The sequence below is a fragment of the Cervus elaphus genome, chromosome 5 (genome assembly GCF_910594005.1).
Source record: "Cervus elaphus chromosome 5, mCerEla1.1, whole genome shotgun sequence".
Classification (NCBI taxonomy): Eukaryota; Metazoa; Chordata; class Mammalia; order Artiodactyla; family Cervidae; genus Cervus; species Cervus elaphus.
The window spans coordinates 100,283,806-100,301,757 of record NC_057819.1 but is presented as its reverse complement, the minus strand read 5'-3'; the positions used below and the strand labels follow the sequence as shown (position 1 = coordinate 100,301,757).

The following is a 17,952-nucleotide window of genomic DNA, read 5'->3' as shown; positions in this document are numbered from 1 at the left end:
CCCCCTTATGAACAGCTGATGTATATCTAGAAGCAATCAACTCCTCGCCGGCGCCGTGGCTTAGCTGGTTAAAGCGCCTGTCTAGTAAACAGGAGATCCTGGGTTCGAATCCCAGCGGTGCCTGGGGCAGTTGACTATAGTATATTATTGCTGCGAAGGGAGCACGTTTCCAGAGTTCCAAGGGGACTCCCCCACCCCCGCCATCTCTACTGCAGCTTACCAAAGATGATTATTCTTACCTAGCCCCGTCGTTGCCATTTGAGTTTCCATCCCTGTGCACTTTTAATGCAAATTTGGAGGCCAACTCTAGCTTTCATGAACCATGGTTTAGCGGCCTCCCTTTGTCCGCCTACAAGGATATGCGAATGTTGACTCAGATTTGGGCCCGTTTTGCATGGTGTCTTGGGCTAGGAAGGAAGAACCGGAAAGCTGCATCTTCCGTTGCCTCACAGGCGCATGCGCACTGACACATCAAGACAGCAGGGCGGTGCTCGCTGGAGACGGGCGTGTTGATAGGCAGCTATAGTTGCGCAGGCCCTGGGCCGCACGCGGCTGTGATGGCCGAGTGGTTAAGGCGTTGGACTCGAAATCCAATGGGGTCTCCCCGCGCAGGTTCGAATCCTGCTCACAGCGTCAGTACTTTTGGGGACAGATGTTACTGCCACCTCCGGTGGAGGAAGCAATTAATTTTTCTAGTGCTGTTTCCAGTTTTATTTTGAGCCTCTAGGGGATTCCAGTATCTGCCCGCGAGCGCTCTCTTGCGGGCCTCAGACTCCTGCTTCTACTCCTCCAAAGGTTCTGTCCTGCAAAAACCTGTTAACTGCCAATTTGAATTCGTAACTCCAAACTCAGGTGGTTTCTCAGTGCTATTAGCAATCATATCACATTTCCCTATCCATTCACCCTCCGACTCTTCTCAGGAATCCCATCAGCCTCCTTCTGCTTTACTTCCCATGTCACTGTGTTAAAAAGGCATTCGGTAATTAAAACAATATGGTACTGGCACAAAAACCAACAGATAGATAAATGGAATAGGAATAGAAAGCCCAGAAATAAACCCACCCACCTACGTCAATTAATCTACAACAAAGGAGGTAAGAATGAACAGTGAAAAAAAGTGGTGCTTCAATAAGTGGTTCTGGGAAAACTGGACAGCTACATGTAAAATAATGAAATTAGAACATTCTCTAACACCATCTACAAAAATAAACTCAAACTAGATTAAAGACCTAAATGTAAGAACAGAGACTCCAAGACTCCTAGAGGAAAACATAGGCAGAACACTCTTTGACATAAATTGCAGCAATATCTTTTTGGATTCCTCTCCTAGAGTAATGGAAATAAAAACAAAAACAAACAAATGGGACCTAATTAAAAGCTTTTGCACAGCACAAGAAACCATAGACAAAAAGATAGCCTACAGAACAGGACACATATCTGTAAAGGATGCAACCAACAAGGGACTGATTTCCAAAATATACAAATAGCTCATATGGTTTAGTATTTAGAAAAAATAAAAGCAAAAAATGGGTAGAAGATCTAAACAGGCATTTCTCCAGAGAAGACATACAGATGGCCAAAAGGCACATGAAAAAATGCTCAATATCACAAATTATTATAGACATGCATATCAAAATGATAATGAGGTATCTCCTCACTCTGGTCAGAATGGCCATCAACAAAATGTCGACAAATAATAAATGCTGAAGGCAGTGTGAAGAAAAAGTAACCTTCCTTTCCACTGCTGGTGGAAATGTCAATTGGTACAGCCACTATGGAGAAGAGTATAAAGGTTCCTTTAAAAACTAAAAATAGAGTTACCACATGATCCTACAATCCCTATTCTGGGCATTTATCCAGAAAAAACTATAATTTGAAAATATACATGCTCCTCTATGTTCATAGTAGCACTACTTGTAATAGCCAGGACATGGAAACAACAAAAATGTCTATCAACAGATGAATGGATAATGAAGATGTGTATATATACAATGGGATATTACTCAGCCATCAAAAACAAGGAAATAATGCCACTTGCAGCAACATGGATGGACCTACTGGTTATCATACTAAGTCAAGTCAGAAAGAGAAAGACAAATAATAATACCATATGATATCACTTATATATGGAATATAAAATACAATGCAAATGAACATACCTATGAAACAGAAACTCACAGACAGAGAAAACAGCCTTGGTTGCCAAGTGGGAGGAGGAGTGGGAAGGGAAGGATTGGAACTTTGGGGTTAGTAGATGCAAACTATTATATGTAGGATGGATTAACAGCAAGGTCCTACTGTAACAGTACAAAACTACATTCAATATCCTGTGATAAATGATAATGGAAAAGAATATGAAAAAATACATATATGTATAACAGACACTTTGATGTAGAGCAGAAATTAAAACAACATTGTAGATTAATTATACTTCAATAAAATTTTTAAAGAATTCCAGGATTATATTAAGAAACTAAAGATCAAGAATTTTCTGGATTAAGTGAAACTGAAGAGCCATAACAACTAAATGCAGTGTAGAAGCCTGAACTGGGAAAAACGGGCTATAAAAGATACCACTGAAACATTTGAGGAAATTTAAGTATGGACTGGCATTAAATAATGGTATTATGTTTATTTTAATATCCTGATATTGATAGCTGTACTATTATACCACGAATGTCCTTGTCCTCATAAAACATACTGAGTAACAACAAGCAAAAGGACTTGATATTTTTTATTTATCCCCAAAGGATTCAGAAAACAAATATTTTATACCTATATTATATTTGGAGGGGAAAGAAAAAGCAAATGAAACAAATGTAAACAATTAATAGACCTGGGAAGAGCATATACAAGAGTTCCTTGTATTATTCCTTTTTTTTATTTATTTTTATTTATTTATTTATTTTTTCCTTTTTTTAAAATTTAAGTATAGTTGATGTATAATCCTTGTATGATATTTGTATTTTTTCTGAAAGTTTGAAATTATATAAAAATTAAAATTTCCGAAAACAAAAAAGGGGGGAAAAAGTCCTCCAATGGCTTCACATTACATTGAGATGACAAAGTACTTCCAATGGGCTAGAAGGTTCTACATAATCAGCCTCCCACTTTGTGGCTCTGATCTGACCTCCTACAACTCCTGCACTTGCTACCTCCACTCCAGACAACCCCACTCTGCCCCCTGCTGCTCTCTGTTCCTTTGACAAGCCCGGCAGGTTGTCCTAGTCAGCCTGTCCATCTGACTGAATGCTCTTCCCTCAGGTGGCCCTGTAGCATGTGCCCTCACCCTTTATTTTTGTATCTGAAAAGCAACCTTTTTTTTTTTTCGTATTTGGAAAGCAACGTGCTTTTTTTTTTTGCCTCACCTCTTTATATTTCACCTTCTCATTGAGTCCTTCCCTGATCTTAGCCTTAAAGTCACAATTCCCAATCTCCACTCCGCTTTCTTGCTACACTTAGCTCTTTAGCTCTTATCACCAACTGACAAATGATAAATTTAGTATAATGTACCTTTGACAGTTTTTCCAAGAACCTGTGCCCCAGAAGCCCAGGGATTATTGCCTGTTTTGTTTGGGGCTCTACAGAGGTCTTCTCTCCTGATTCTTCCCTTGGCCCAGGGGCCTGGGCCTCCTACTTCCCCACCCCCAACCCCCAGGTCTCAATCCTCCGGGAACTGCCCCCGTCCCCGCCCCCGCCTTCCCAGGACCCAGGGGGTCCCAGGAAGCCAGCCAGCTCTTTGAAGAACAAAGAGGGAGGAGCTGCGCCTCGGATCCCAGGCCTGGGAAGACGTCACAGCGGGGGAGGGGAAGCGCCACACTAGGCCAGCTGTGCTGTCTCCGTTCCTTCCCCCCTCCGCCTCCCTAGGGCCCCAGCGCGTGTGGGACACGAGCTCCCCTCCCCCAAGCCCAGATGCTACCCGGTGTTAAGCCGGCGCCCAGGAAGAGGCTGGAAGCCCAGACACTCATACACACACTATGTTCATACATAGACACAACCACAAAAGGACATGCACACAGGCCTGCACTGACATGGAGGTGTGTCATCCAGAGACCCCATCCCATCCCCTTAGACCCTGGAAATGCCCTTGGGAATGCCCTCCAGGAGGAATGGCTGGAGAACAATCACCCAACCAGGCCAACTGGTCTCACAACCAGCCTGAAGTGTATATGACTGTTTGGGGCAGGGGTGAGAGCTTTTTAAGAAAATAATGTTAAACTAGGTACAAAAAGTAATATTTACAGTGAAACAAAGACCAGAAAAAATAACTTACTGGTATTAACTAATTGCCTGCCTACGCCTCTAATACTCTCAACAGACTGGCTACTGACTTCGTATATTTCAAATCTCATTTTTCCTCCACCACCCATGTACTTATAGTTAACAAGAGCCCCTGGATCATTCATGTCACCTGTGCCCTCTGGCTTTGCACTTGCAAGGCAGGAAGCCTAGTGAGTGGGCACAGGTGACAGGAGTTTCCTTGGAAGCCATTCCCACACCAAGATGGCTGGGCTAACTTTGTGTGGAAGTAACTGGGAACCACAGTAACAGAATTAGCAATTTACATATCCCCAAATGCCCACAGCCACTTCAACACGTGGGGACTGCGTGACAGAGGGGAAGTTGGAGTGAAAACACAGTTTTTACCATTTGCAGTTAAAATATCTATTTTGGCAAATTTTATAGAAGCATATGATCATGTGAACCTGTTGCTAGGACCCTCAGAGAGGTGTGTTTAAGTGATGGGTCCTAAAAGTGTACATTTCATTGGCTTCATGGTGAATTCACCTTTGAAATTGTAATTTTTGATGGCACATCCCAAATGGACTTGCAACCTGCCTAGAAATCCTATTCTATCCTAGAAGGCTTGCTTTCCTATTCTCCAAAATAAACATTTCATACCTTCTTTCTCCTCAAAGGAGCTGCAACACTCTCCCCTCCAGCAATGAGCTTGCTTGATTCATTCTTTTTTAAAAAAAATTTGTTTATTTGACTGCACCAGGTCTTAGTTGTGGCAGGAGCGATCTTTAGTTGTGGCTTGTGGGATCTAGTTCCCTGACTACGGATTGAACCCAGGTTGCCTGCACTGGGAACGAGGAATCTTAGCCACTGGACCACCAGGGAAGTCCCAGTTTATTCTTTTCTTAAAAAAGAAAAAAATTATTGAAATATAGTAAAAAAATTCATTGAATTTGCCTGTCATCCTTTTGCACAGGGGCCATGCTAATTTATCTATATCATTCCAATTTTAGTATATGTGCTGCCGAAGCATGCACTTCTTGTTAAACAGTGTAAAAGACACATCTACCGATTGAGAAGGGTTCATTTCAAATGCCCCATCTCATCTCTGCAGGTTTCTCCTAATATCCGAGGCACTTTACCATTCTAATATTTTCAGGGGCCTTGGGATCTGCATAGTTTGATGTTTGTAGGCCTGATAAATCCTTTCCAAAGATTCAGAAAGGCTTTCGTTTGTTTTGCTGAATTTCTTGAATTTTGTTCAGACTCTTTTCTTTGGTTCCCCTTTGCAAGGCCCTGTCCAGATGCACTAATAAGTGGTGCTCTCATAAGGCCCTTCTCCTCTCACTGGGGTTCCAGTTTGGTTCAGGGGTCAAGTGTGCTTCAGGTATAGCGGATCCTCCCTATAAAGGAGGCTTCCCATCTTTCCAACTAAACAAGTCTGAGAAGGCTGGCCAGCTGGTCATTTGCAGGCCCACTATGAGATAACCTAAGAGAAATCGTCTTGCCCCAGGGGTGGCTTCTGGCCCAAACTGGGTGCCCTGTTGGGTCTTATATTACCAGACCAAGCCCCTGTACCCCAGAAACTAACACGTGCCTGCGTGCGTGCTAGGTCACTTCAGTTGTGTCTGACTCTGTGTGATCTTATGGACTGCAGCCTGCCAGGCTCCTCTGTCCATTGGATTCTCCAGGCAAGAATACTGGAGTGGGTTGCAGACACAGGATTTCCTAATTGATCCCTATGAGGAGGGGAAGTCCTGAGCCCCAGTCAGGAATTGGGGCTAGGTAGGAACAGAAGGGGAGAAGGCAATGGCACCCCACTCCAGTATTCTTGCCTAGAAAATCCCATGGATGGAGGAGCCTTGTGGGCTGCAATCCATGGGGTTGCTAAGAGTCGGACACGACTGAGCGACTTCACTTTCACTTTTCATTTCATGCATTGGATAAGGAAATGGCAACCCACTCTAGTGTTCTTGCCTAGAGAATCCCAGGGATGGGGGAGCTTGGTGGGCTGCCGTCTATGGGGTTGCACAGAGTCGGACACAAGTGAAGTGACTTAGCAGCAGCAGGAACAGAAGGTGGTAAAATGAGTGGATTTTTTGGCATAACACAAGGAGTGGCTAAGACAGCTTGCTTGGCTTTAGGAGATAAGGTTTGAAGTAACATATTCTCACTCTCATTCCCTTCCTTATTTTCCCTGATGTAACAGCACAAATGCTTACACATAAAGGATTTTCTCATTCTTCCCTACTTCTTCCCAGAACAGCCACCATAAAACCATAAATAGCAATTGATCATTTCTAACTATCCAAAGCATGCCTTGATGCTTTGGCATCAACCAACTGGGCTGAATTCTGGGATGGGGCTTTTGCTGATTTTAGGAACCCCGTGGAATTTTTCTCTTCTCTCTGGGAATGTTCTACAGATTTTTTCCCCCCTGTTGTTACTTTCTTCCATTTGACATCAGTAAAAAGCTTTAAATATCACAAAATTAATTTGGTTGTAAATGGAGAAACAGTACCAAACGAAATGTAAAACTCAAAGGACAACAGAAAATCCTAAACAGACCCTCAAGTTTGGTCTTGGGGTTTTACATACACCAATGACACAGGAGACTGCAGATGACGTAATTAACACAGCAAGGGTAGCAGTACTTGGTGCAGGGGCCCAAGGTAACTGTGCCTAAAGCCCTTTTAGAGACCCTAACAGGTACTGTGGCCACGAAGTGCTTCAGTAAAATAGATTCTTCACACTCATGAGTTCTCAGTTCTCGACTGTAATCAGATCATTTATCCAAAATGTACATCAGAGGACTTTCTTTAGGGATAGTTGAAACATTCCCCATTTTATTTATTTTTATGTTTTTAAAATTGTTGATTTTATTCATTTGGCTGCAACTATAAACTGTGGAAAATTCTGAAAGAGATGGGAAAGCAGACCACCTGACCTGCCTCTTGAGAAACCTGTATGCAGGTCAGGAAGCAACAGTTAGAACTGGACATGGAACAACAGACTGGTTCCAAATAGGAAAAGGAGTACGTCAAGGCTGCATATTGTCACCCTGCTTATTTAACTTATATGCAGAGTACATCATGAGAAACGCTGGGCTGGAGGAAGCACAAGCTGGAATCAAGATTGCTGGGAGAAATATCAATAACCTCAGATATGCATATGACACCACCCTTATGGCAGAAAGTGAAGAAGAACTAAAGAGCCTCTTGATGAAAGTGAAAGAGGAAGTGAAAAAGTTGACTTAAAGCTCAACATTCAGAAAACTAAGATCATGGCATCTGGTCCCATCACTTCATGGCAAATAGATGGAGAAACAGTAGAAACAGTGGCAGACTTTATTTTTCTGGGCTCCAAAATCACTGCAGATGGTGACTGCAGCCATGAAATTAAAAGATGCTTACTCTTTGGAAGGAAAGTTATGACCAACCTAGATAGCATATTAAAAAGCAGAAATATTACTTTGTCAACAAAGGTCCATCTAGTCAAGGTTAAGGTTTTTCCAGTGGTCATGTATGGATGTGAGAGTTGGACTATAAAGAAAGCTGAGCGCAGAAGAACTGATGCTTTTGAATGTGGTGTTGGAGAAGACTCTTGAGAATCCCTTGGACTTCAAGGAGATCCAACCAGTCCATCCTAAAGGAGATCAGTCCTGGGTGTTCATTGGAAGGACTGATGCTGAAGCTGAAACTCCAATACTTTGGCCACCTGATGCAAAGAGCTGAGTCATTTGAAAAGACCCTGATGCTAAGAAAGATTGAGGGCAGGAGGAAAAGGGGATGACAGAGAATGAGATGGTTGGATGGCATCACCAACTCAATTGACATGGGTTTGGGTGGACTCCGGGAGTTGGTGATGGACAGGGAGGCCTGGTGTGCTGTGGTTCATGGGGTCGCAAAGAATCGGACATGACTGAGTGACTGAATTGAACTGAAGACTCATTGTAGCATACAGGCTTCAGTAGTTGTGGTGCGCCAGTGGGCTTAGTTGCTCCAAGGCATGTAGGATCCTAGCTTCCTGCTGCTGCTGCTAAGTCGCCCTGACCAGGGATCAAACCAGTGTCCCCTGAATTGCAAGGCAGATTCTTAACCACTGGACTACCCAGAAGTCCCTTCTCCCATTTTAAAATACAGAAGTACAAGACAAAAAAAAAAACCCCACAAATGGCACACAAAAATGCTAGCATCCAAAGAAACTAAGGAATCAGTTCACAAACCAGGTAAAAGTTGCAACAACGCTTGCCTCTCACTAACAAGGTACTTACTAAAATACAAAACAAACTGGCGTATTCCAGAGAAAAAGTCCCAAAGAAAGAGGAAATAAGGTTTCTGGCTGTAGACACCAGAATGACTTACCCAACAGTATGGAGCCTACTAGCTCTCAACTGTCCATTCCGCTGTCAAGTGCTGGGGCACTCCATACTGTCCCAGGGAATTCTGAAGGGCAGATCCTCTGGACAGTCGGTCCTGGCAGCTTACTGGAGGATTCCCCAACCAAGCCCAGGTGGCCATGATCAGCAAGGTTCTTGACTGGCTTACCAAGTCGAAGCTCCCACTGCTTGTAGCTACAAGCCAATAAAATGAGAGACAGTTAAAAAAAAAGAGAGAGAGAGAGACAGTTGTTAGGGGGAGAGGAATAACTACTTTGCTTGGAGAGCCAGCAGACCAAGGAGATGGTGGACTCCTGTTTCAAAGAACCATCTGGCCTGAGTTAGAATTCAGGCTTCTTGTATACCAAAAAGGGGAAGAAATAAAGTTAAACATGTATTGGTTTTGGTCAAGACTGTGTTAATTTCTTCCTGCAGGCGCTGACAGGCAGTCCAGGTCAGGATGTTTCCTGGGAGCTAAACAAAGGTATTTTAACTTAATGCTCATTACCTGGGAGGCAGGACTCCCAAAGATGGGCCATTATGTGTAACTTAAGCTTAGGCAACATCCCTTTGGTGATTAAGTTGTCACAGAACACAAAATTTTCCCTATTATATGATCACCAGAGTAAACTAGCCCTGCACTCTCAAGTCATTGCCAGGACGGGGCTGCCCCTCCCCCACCCTCATCGCCATCTTATATTACTTTCTGTTTTCTTAGTCATTTTCTGTTTCCCCTCCCCCCACCATAATGTAAGTAACAGGAGAGTTCAGATCCAAGGTACCCTCAATGCCTAATAATACTTGGTGCACAAGAGGCACGCCAGAAATAGCAGCTTTGTGATTGAGTACAGGGGCTGCTCACATAGACATACACATGCCCAGACTGTTGTAGAGTTTTCTTCTAGGGGCCACTGTCATGGATTAGAACTGAGAAGAGAGCATTCCCAGTCGCTCACACAATCCAGCGATGGAAAAGGAAGACTTCGAGCCTAGCCCAGATGAAGATGAAAGAGACTGGAGTCAGGATCCAGAGACAGACACGGACTGCGGGCGAGTTCCTGAGAGAGGGACCAACACAGACAAGATGCAGACCCCAGATTCAGTGGCCCAGAGACGCGGGCCCGCAGCAGCCTGAGCCCGTGTCAGGAGGAGGGGCGCGGAGGGAAGTCGAGGGCGGGGGAAGCCGGAGGAAAGCCAGCGCCGGAGCCCGAGGGACCCGGCCCCCTGCCCTCACTCACAAGTGGCCGCGGCAGTCGGCGGGAGCCCGGCCACCTGCTGACCCGACGCGTGCGGGATCAAAGCGGCCGGGAAGAGGCGGGCGGGGAGTGGCAGGAACCTGGAGGTGTGAGCGAGCTTCCCAGGGGATGGCCGGAGCGTGGGAGCGCAGACGGCCGAGCGGCCACGGAGTCCTGGAGGGACCATCCCAGAGACCAGGGAGACCCGGAGCCAGACATGCAGAGACCACGCAAGACCCAGAGAGACCCAGCGCAGAAGTCAGGAGACCTGGAAAGAATGTGAAAAAGACGGAGACAGAGACGCTGAAAGATGGCGGGACAAAAAAATGCCGTGACCGTGGACTTAGAAATAAGAAACCGGGTTCCAGAGTATAGAAAATAAGAGAAAGGGCGAGGAAGAGGAAAGGAAAGAAAAGCCAGGGTCTTAGAACTTGAGGGCAGGGACGACCTCGCGCCTCCCCCGCGGAGGGCTGAAAGGACCCCCGGGGCAGGGATCCCATCGCGCGGTCCTTTCTCAGGGTCACGCCTGCGGAGGTGCGGGCGGGGAAGTGGGGGGTAGAAGGAGCGGTGTGGACAGCCGGATCCCAGGCTGGGAGGATGGGAGTGTGAGGACGTTCGGAATCAGGCTCTGGACCCAAAGTCTCATACTTTCACACAAAGTTTAAAAGTTAAATATTAATATTTGGTAGAAATCTTAAACAAGAAATAAAAAAAAAAAAGAAAGAAATACAGACATCTTTGGGGGAAAGGAGAAAAAAAACAAAGTGATGCATTGGCCGGGAATCGAACCCGGGCCTCCCGCGTGGCAGGCGAGAATTCTACCACTGAACCACCAATGCAGGCATGCGCTGGGGCCTGGTGGATCTATCTCATCCTGTAAAGCATCGTGGCGACCATCTTCAACTGACTTTCTTGCCAGGGGCAGGGCAGAGGAACAGTCCCAATAGTAGACGTGGGTGGAGCCCCGAGTCATCCTTCCTTCCGCCTGGATCCGGTCACCCGGCCATAAAGTCGCCCCATATGGCCAGGGGCGGCCCCACACCCAGGTGCGAACTGCCCGGGGCCCCGAGCCTCGCGTGCAGGTGACAAAAACTCAGCCCGAGCCCAGGTTCCCAAGGAGGGGGGCAGCGGGGGCTTCTGAGGCCATACATCTGCGCTCCCATTTGGCTCAGGTAGCGGGAGGTGGCTTGTGCTGGGCTTCCTGACTGCAAATGGGAGCGCCCTCCCCAAGGTCTGCGCTCCTCTAGCTCGGACTTTGCCAAGGCAGGCTCCGTGAAAAAACCAAGTTGTGGAAGGGAGCTGGGAGGGCTCGGAGGAGCCCCATCCGTCTCTGACTGCGAAGCTGTCTTCTGACTCAGTCTGCAACCCTGTTTTGTGTCCCTCCCTGGCGTTCTTGCCGACCCGTTAAATCTCTGATTTTATCTTCTCAGGCACTTTGTCCTGAAGTCTCCAAGTCTCAGGCATCATTCCGCAGAGTGTCATGCTCTTGGTTTGAGGTGGGTGTTGATCCCTTTTTTTGTTCCCTTTTTTATATTTTAAAGAAAACTGCCCGCTCTTTGCTCCACTATAATCACGAGAGGTTCGGAGGAGTGAAGAACCCCAGAGCACACTTGTGTCAGGTGATGACCTGGCAGCCCTGGGCCTGCATCTTCTCTGATTAGTTTTTAATCAAATCCTTCTAACTGGAAAGACCTTTCCACCAGTGCTTCAAAGCCTCCCTACCTCTTCCATGAGGCTTCCCCCTGCCCCAGTCTAGCCATCCCTCATGATGACCCTTTCCCTGGGCACCTACTTCACCGTCCTTCTAAAATAGCTACTTGACAACAATCCTCTTCCACTGGAACTTGCAGGGATAAACCAGGCCTCCAGCCTATATCTCAGCATGAAGGGTCCCAGCCTAGACCAGTGCCCAGTGGTCACAATGAGTGCATAGATGTTGGGGGAACTGAACATGACTGACTTAGATCGCACAGAGCTTCTTCCACCTCCAGACAAAGTCCCTGGTGAATTAGATCCAGCCAGCACACTCAGGTGACTCACTATCCCAAGTAGGAGGTAACTTTGGGGAGAAAGGTGTATAGGATCCAGCTCAGGGGCTGAGGGGTGCTAACTTTTTATTTCAGTGTTAGTGGGGGTACAGTGAGCTCCCAAGAAAGCTGAAATAATGAATGGGTGCGGGGTGGGGGAACTCTGAACTCCCTTCCTGAGTTCTGTCCCCAAATTACTCCAACTCCCTCTTCCTCTAATAACTTCCCTTCACCTAGGTTCCCGCCTCATTATACAGCCTTATGGTCCTTAAACCAGCCGGTGCCGCACCGGCCCCTCATTTCCCACACTCCCAGGCCATTTCCACCTTTCCTCCTCCCCCTTGTGCCCCTCCCCTTTCCGGGAGCCTCGTGCCCGGGGTCGAGTCCTGTGGGATCCTGAAGGGGCGGGCCCGGGTCCTAACCTCCCCCCTACTCGGGGCCTGCGAGATATAAGACTCAAGGAGAGAGGAGACTCGGTCCACACTAGGGTCCGGAGGAGCGATGGTCACCCGGGATCGAGCCGAGAATAGGGACGGCCCCAAGGTGAGAGGAGGGCGGGGAGGGAGCAGAGGTCCCTGGACTGAGGAGAGGACAGGGTCCCTGAGGGTCTGGGAAGAGGCTGGAGACGCGGGGCTGGAAGGGTGGACCCGAGGAGCCAGGGGCTGGGGAGGAAGCGGCAAACTGTGGAGAAGGGGTCAGCCTCAGAGCTGTAACTGGGTGGGCGGCAGAGGCAGAGGTCTGGGTGTGGGTGATGGCAGTTGACACCTTGTGCCTTCGAGGGCTTGGGGTGGGCGGCGGCAGAATTTGAGTAAAATAAGCAGGAGGAGCACAGAGTTAAGGGAGGAGGGTTAAACAAAAACCGGAGAGGATGGGCACTCGCTCCACGCGGGCTGTGAGAGGGCGCTGGCCCAATGCAGCCTTGTAAGAGAAGGTTCCAGAGGCCCGAACCCGGGTGGAAGACTTCAGAACCAGTGGAAAAGGGTGACCGCACAGACGGGTTAGAGGGAGAGGAGGAGGCGCGGGCGCGCTGGGTGTCTCCCTTTCTACACTCAGGGCCGCCAGCTCAGCCCGGCACCTTGCGGCCCACGCGTCTGGGCGCAAAGAGGGCCCCCAAAGTTCTCCACTGAGACAGAGAAAGACTGCACGAGACGGAGACGTAGAGAGAAAGGAGGAGGAGGAAGAAAGACACAGAGAGGGGAGGAGGGAGGACAAGAGTGAGAGAGGAGAAAGCAGAAGACCCGGGAGAGAGAGGAGGCGAGCTACAGAAATTCACTCCAGGGGCCTTGGGAGGGGGATTGGAGAGGGGCGAATGGGCCTGGCCCTAGGCTCTCTGGGGTCTTGGGGAAGGGGTGGAGGCCGGCCTATCCCAGCGGCGGGATCCCGACGCCCCCGCGGCCGCGCTGAGTCTCGGTCGGGTCGGCCCCGCTCTCCCTTTCCTGCTGGTCGCAGATGCTGAAGCCGCTTGTGGAGAAGCGGCGCCGGGACCGCATCAACCGCAGCCTGGAAGAACTGAGGCTGCTGCTGCTGGAGCGGACCCGGGACCAGGTCAGTTCTTCTGCCATCACCCGGCCCCTAGACATTCCGTCCTCGCGTCCCAGGGCTTCCCACTTTGGTAGGGACATATGCTGATTTGGAGACCCTGACCCCAAGGGACCTTGGAATTCCAGCCCAGCCCCCTTTCCCGCTCTCAGAACGCGATCTTCATCGCTACCCCTCGGGTCTGCAAGTTTCAACACCTGGCTCTAAATTTCACTCGCAGGGTCAGTCAGTTTCAATCTTTGGGTCTGTAAATTCTCCTTCCTCTCCCCCACCTCCGACCCCTCCCCAACATAGGTAGCGGGGTGGTTAATTTCACTCCCTAGGTTTGCTGTTCAAATCCCCTCCCTCGCACTGTGGGTTGGTTTCATCCCCTCGGTTTGGACAGTTTCGTCTCAGGGTGGGCCAGGACCGTTCTTGGTCATCTCCACTCGGTGTTCCGTAGCGCACTCTACGGTCCGCGCGCAAACGCGATCCGGGGGCACCCCCAGCTCCCGCATCCCCCTCCCTTCTTCCCCCTGCCACTTTCCCCCTCTCTCCCCACCCCTTTCTGTCTCTGCGCCCTCCCCTCCCATCTGTAGAACCTCCGGAACCCGAAGCTGGAGAAAGCAGAGATACTGGAGTTCGCCGTGGGCTACTTGAGGGAGCGAAGCCGGGTGGAGCCCCCGGGTACAGCGCGGGGGTGGGGCAGCGGAGGGAGGGAGTGGGGGGTTTCACTGGGGCCCGGGTCTGGGTAGACGGGGAGGACCCCGCGGAGGACGGTGGGCTTGGGGAGTGGCAGGCTCTGCTCCGAGGCGAGGTTAATAATAACACCCGCGCGTGTCTGTCTCTGTGTCTCCCTCTTCTTCTCCCTCTGTCTGTCCATCTGGCTTCCTGTCTCTGTCTCTGCGCCTGTCCGGCTTCGGTATCTCTGCGCCCCGCCCCTTCCCTCTCCCCCGATGGGACCCCCTGCCCCGCCCGCCGGTCCTCCCGCCGGCCGCACCTTCAGGGGTTCCCCGATCCCCAGCCCAGGACGCCGAGGCGCTCGCCAGCTGCTACTTGTCGGGATTCCGCGAGTGCCTGCTCCGCTTGGCGGCCTTCGCGCAAGACGCCAGCCCAGCCGCGCGCGCCCAGCTCTTCTCCGCGCTGCACGGTTACCTGCGCCCCAAGCCGCCCCGGCCGGAACCGGGAGAGCCCAGGCCCCCCGCGCCGCGCCTACCGCTGGACCCCGCCGCCCCAGCGCCCGGCCCCGCGCTCCACCAGCGCCCCCCAGTTCACAAGGGCCCCCCCAGCCCGCGCTGCGCGCGGTCCCCGTCCCCCTGCTCCCCTCGAGCCGGTGATTCCGGCGCGCCGGCCCCCCTCACCGGACTGCTGCCGCCGCCGCCGCCTCACAGACAAGACGGGGAGCCCAAGGCCCCGCCGCCCCCGCCGCCCGCTTTCTGGAGACCTTGGCCCTGAGCTTTGAGGGGTGGGGTGGGGGCGGGGGCTGGGGGGAGGGGTAGAGACTCCAGCCCGAGGGCAGCGGAGGGACCCGGGCGTCCGGGTGAGGTGTTGGGGAGGGTGGCGGGGCGCGCGGGCGCCGCGCGCGGGTGAGATGTGGTTTATATTAGAGTATCTATATAAATATATATTTCCCTGGTTCCTGTCCCTTCTCCCTGCCCCCCACCCCCACCCCCGGCGTCTAGGATTGTACCCTCTGCCCCCAGCCCAGCCCCAGTCCCTTCCCGAGTCCCTAGTGCATGGAATAAAGTGGTTATCAAATCCCCGTGTGTCCCCGAGCCAAGGGGCCTGCCTTTATCTCGGCGTCCACGCCCACTTTCCCTCCCCTTCTGTTTCCCGCCCCCAGTCCTGCTCTCCTCGGCCCGAGCCCCGGGGCAGACAGGTAAGTAAAAAAAGAGAGCAGAGCGTAGGCTGAGGTGGGAACTGAAACCAGCTGGAAAACACTGAAATAGGGTACGGGGAGAAGGGTGGGAGCCTTTTAAGAAAAAGCCGGATAAAGAGGAAAAGAAAAAAACAATGAAATAAAATCGACTCTGGTGGGATTCGAACCCACAACCTTTGAATCGCTCTTTCGTCACTAGAAGTCCAATGCGCTATCCATTGCGCCACAGAGCCACCTGGCGGGCGGCAGCGTCCGACAGCTTACGGGTACTAGAATGGGAAAAGGGCGGGGGGAGGGGGAGGGTTGTGAGGGAATTGGGTGGGGCGTGACAGGAGCGCGCGGTTTGGACCTCAGAGGACTCCTTGGGAGAGGTAGCGTGCGCAAAGCGTGTGAGCGAAGTGGGAGTGAGGGCGCACAAGCGTGGAGGAAACAGCGCAACGGAATATGAGCCAGCGAGCGAGTGTGGAGCTCCAGCTGCAGGTTTGGGGAATGCTTCTAGTTCAGGCGCACCCCACTCCCGGATGTGGCCCCACCCGTAAGAATAAACTGGTTTTGTTGTTAATTTTTGTGTACCTTTGTTTCTTCTGGTCTGTCTGCGTTGTCACCTTCTGTTCTGCTGTCCGAAGGAATATCCATAATTCTAAGAAAAGCAGCCAATTTAGCACAATCATTCGTAGTACCACCGCCTCTCTTCTAGTCTCTTAGGAGGACTGTGAGAATGGCTGTCCCCCACGCAGGTAGCGTGGCCGAGCGGTCTAAGGCGCTGGATTTAGGCTCCAGTCTCTTCGGAGGCGTGGGTTCGAATCCCACCGCTGCCAGACCAGAGTTTTTTTTTTTTTTCTCTCAGGTCTAAGCACCATTCAGGAAATTCCTTCTAGAATATAATTTAGTTTTATGAAAACTCTTGGTAGCGGTCTCACCAACTTGTATTTCAGACAGAACTTAAGTCTGCATCCCAGCCCCAGATTAATACACAATGGAAACTTCTAAAAAAAAAAATCTCGGATCTCCATTATCGATCTCCGCTTTGACATGTCATAAGATAATATTCAAAACTAGTGCAATTTGCTATATATTGAAGTGACTCTGCAAATTCTCCTAACGGCGTGGTAGAAGCTCGAATTATCTAGTCTGGAAATCTCAAAAGGTAAGATCCAACTTAATTTTCTTTCAGATCCTTTCAGAACATAAGAGAATATCATACACAAAACTCATGAATAATACTGGTATTAACACTGGTATGGAGTGAAAACAAAACATAAACGTTCCACCGAGATTTGAACTCGGATCGCTGGATTCAGAGTCCAGAGTGCTAACCATTACACCATGGAACCGACGACACGCGAATGTTTTTCAGAGACTATGTATATATTATCAAACTTCCTAGTCTGCTTCTCGCTGCTTTGCCACTCAGGAGACAAAGCAAAATGAACGGAGTTGTTGGATAAGATGAGTACCACTATCAAGCACCTGAAATATGAATCTAAATGTGCTTTCATTATAAATACACACCGTAATTAAACGACAATATGAAAAAAGTTTGAATTTCATTAATAATTTTAAAATATTGATTACATGACAAAATAAGACAGGATATATTGGGTTAAATAAAATTTTACTAAAATTAATTTCAAAAAATAATTTCAGCTATTTCTTTTTTTTTTATTTCAGCTATTTCTTTACTCTTCTGATAACGTGTGGCTCCTAGTAAAATTAAATTCACACGTATGGCTCGCATATGCACGGCTCTAAAACAGCTCTGCTCTTACTCCACTGTCGTTCCTTCTGCCTTCTGAAGAAAACTCGGATGCACTTTAATTCCGTTTCCTCTTAACACCGAAGAATAACTTGCATTATTCTTTTCTTCTGTTATGTTCGAAAGAATACAAATATTTACGATACCGAAAAATCTGCACCAGTAGAGAAAAAGAAGCCGCCCGAACAGGGACTTGAACCCTGGACCCTCAGATTAAAAGTCTGATGCTCTACCGACTGAGCTATCCGGGCTCTCCCGTGAAGTCCGTTCTACTTTCTATAAGAGTTTTGTACTCATCGCACAACAACGCGCACGTGCTATGCATGCATGCATGCAGGGGACTCCAGAAGAAACCGACAGAAAGCAGGTGAAGCCAGCGGCCAGTGATTGCTTTTTATCGGAACCTCCTCAGCACAGCAAGAGTTAGGACGCTAGAGCCTAAGAGTCGCGGAAGCTGGGTGGGTGCGGCGTCGGCACGGCCGCGCGGGGGCGCTTCCTGCAGAGGGCTTCCCTCTGGGATGGGTTTCTTCCCAGTCCGACGACCTAGATCCAGGCACCCCACGTACTTGGGCTCTCCTGCCTACCGCCCCAAGGCCAAGGGGGGCCCGCGGAGAGAAAAGAATGCCACATGAGGCCTTCAGATGCTGTGCTCCCAGAGACCACTTCGGTCCTCAGATCGGCCACATTTCCACATTTCAAGGAAGAGGCACTGAGTTCCGCCGTGCCATAGACACGGAACACAGAGGGCCGGGTTGGGGGTGAGGGGGGTACCAACCTCAGGAGGTGACAGGAGGGCTGTTTATGACCTCTATGCCATGTGCAGAGATGCATGTTCGACTCGCGTGTGGCTGTAGTCATGTGTGATATATGGCTCACTCGTGTATGGTGATTCACCTGGATGATTCACAATTAGGAATGCT

At 49.5% G+C, this 17,952-nt stretch overlaps 1 protein-coding gene and 8 non-coding genes across 10 annotated transcripts; 4 read left to right on the top strand and 5 right to left on the bottom strand.

The window, feature by feature from the left end:
* Window positions 1–49: 49 nt before the first annotated feature.
* On the top strand, window positions 50–123 carry TRNAT-AGU. Its single transcript has one exon. It is a non-coding gene; the product is annotated as a tRNA-Thr (tRNA).
* Window positions 124–551: 428 nt separating this feature from the next.
* On the top strand, window positions 552–633 carry TRNAS-CGA. The gene has a single exon. It is a non-coding gene; the product is annotated as a tRNA-Ser (tRNA).
* A 4,534-nt stretch (window positions 634–5,167) lies between these two features.
* Window positions 5,168–5,276, bottom strand: LOC122695834. Its single transcript, XR_006341583.1, has one exon. It is a non-coding gene; the product is annotated as a U6 spliceosomal RNA (small nuclear RNA).
* A 5,344-nt stretch (window positions 5,277–10,620) lies between these two features.
* TRNAG-GCC lies at window positions 10,621–10,691 on the bottom strand. The gene has a single exon. It is a non-coding gene; the product is annotated as a tRNA-Gly (tRNA).
* Window positions 10,692–10,836: 145 nt separating this feature from the next.
* On the top strand, window positions 10,837–15,838 carry HES7 (hes family bHLH transcription factor 7). 2 transcript variants are annotated; one of them, XM_043900932.1, is made up of 6 exons: window positions 10,837–10,898; window positions 11,283–11,348; window positions 11,703–12,422; window positions 13,329–13,424; window positions 13,997–14,084; window positions 14,404–15,838. In XM_043900932.1, exons 3-6 carry the CDS (start codon window positions 12,381–12,383, stop codon window positions 14,850–14,852), a joined length of 675 nt encoding a protein of 224 aa, XP_043756867.1. In that variant the 5' UTR covers window positions 10,837–10,898; window positions 11,283–11,348; window positions 11,703–12,380; the 3' UTR covers window positions 14,853–15,838. The 2 variants fall into 2 exon arrangements, with proteins under 2 accessions (XP_043756867.1, XP_043756868.1); XM_043900933.1 differs by having other exon boundaries at window positions 14,422–15,303.
* On the bottom strand, window positions 15,423–15,509 carry TRNAR-UCU. Its single transcript is given in 2 exon segments — window positions 15,423–15,458; window positions 15,473–15,509. It is a non-coding gene; the product is annotated as a tRNA-Arg (tRNA).
* A 174-nt stretch (window positions 15,839–16,012) lies between the features above and the next one.
* TRNAL-UAG lies at window positions 16,013–16,094 on the top strand. Its single transcript has one exon. It is a non-coding gene; the product is annotated as a tRNA-Leu (tRNA).
* A 444-nt stretch (window positions 16,095–16,538) lies between these two features.
* Window positions 16,539–16,610, bottom strand: TRNAQ-CUG. Its single transcript has one exon. It is a non-coding gene; the product is annotated as a tRNA-Gln (tRNA).
* A 600-nt stretch (window positions 16,611–17,210) lies between these two features.
* On the bottom strand, window positions 17,211–17,283 carry TRNAK-UUU. The gene has a single exon. It is a non-coding gene; the product is annotated as a tRNA-Lys (tRNA).
* Window positions 17,284–17,952: the final 669 nt, after the last annotated feature.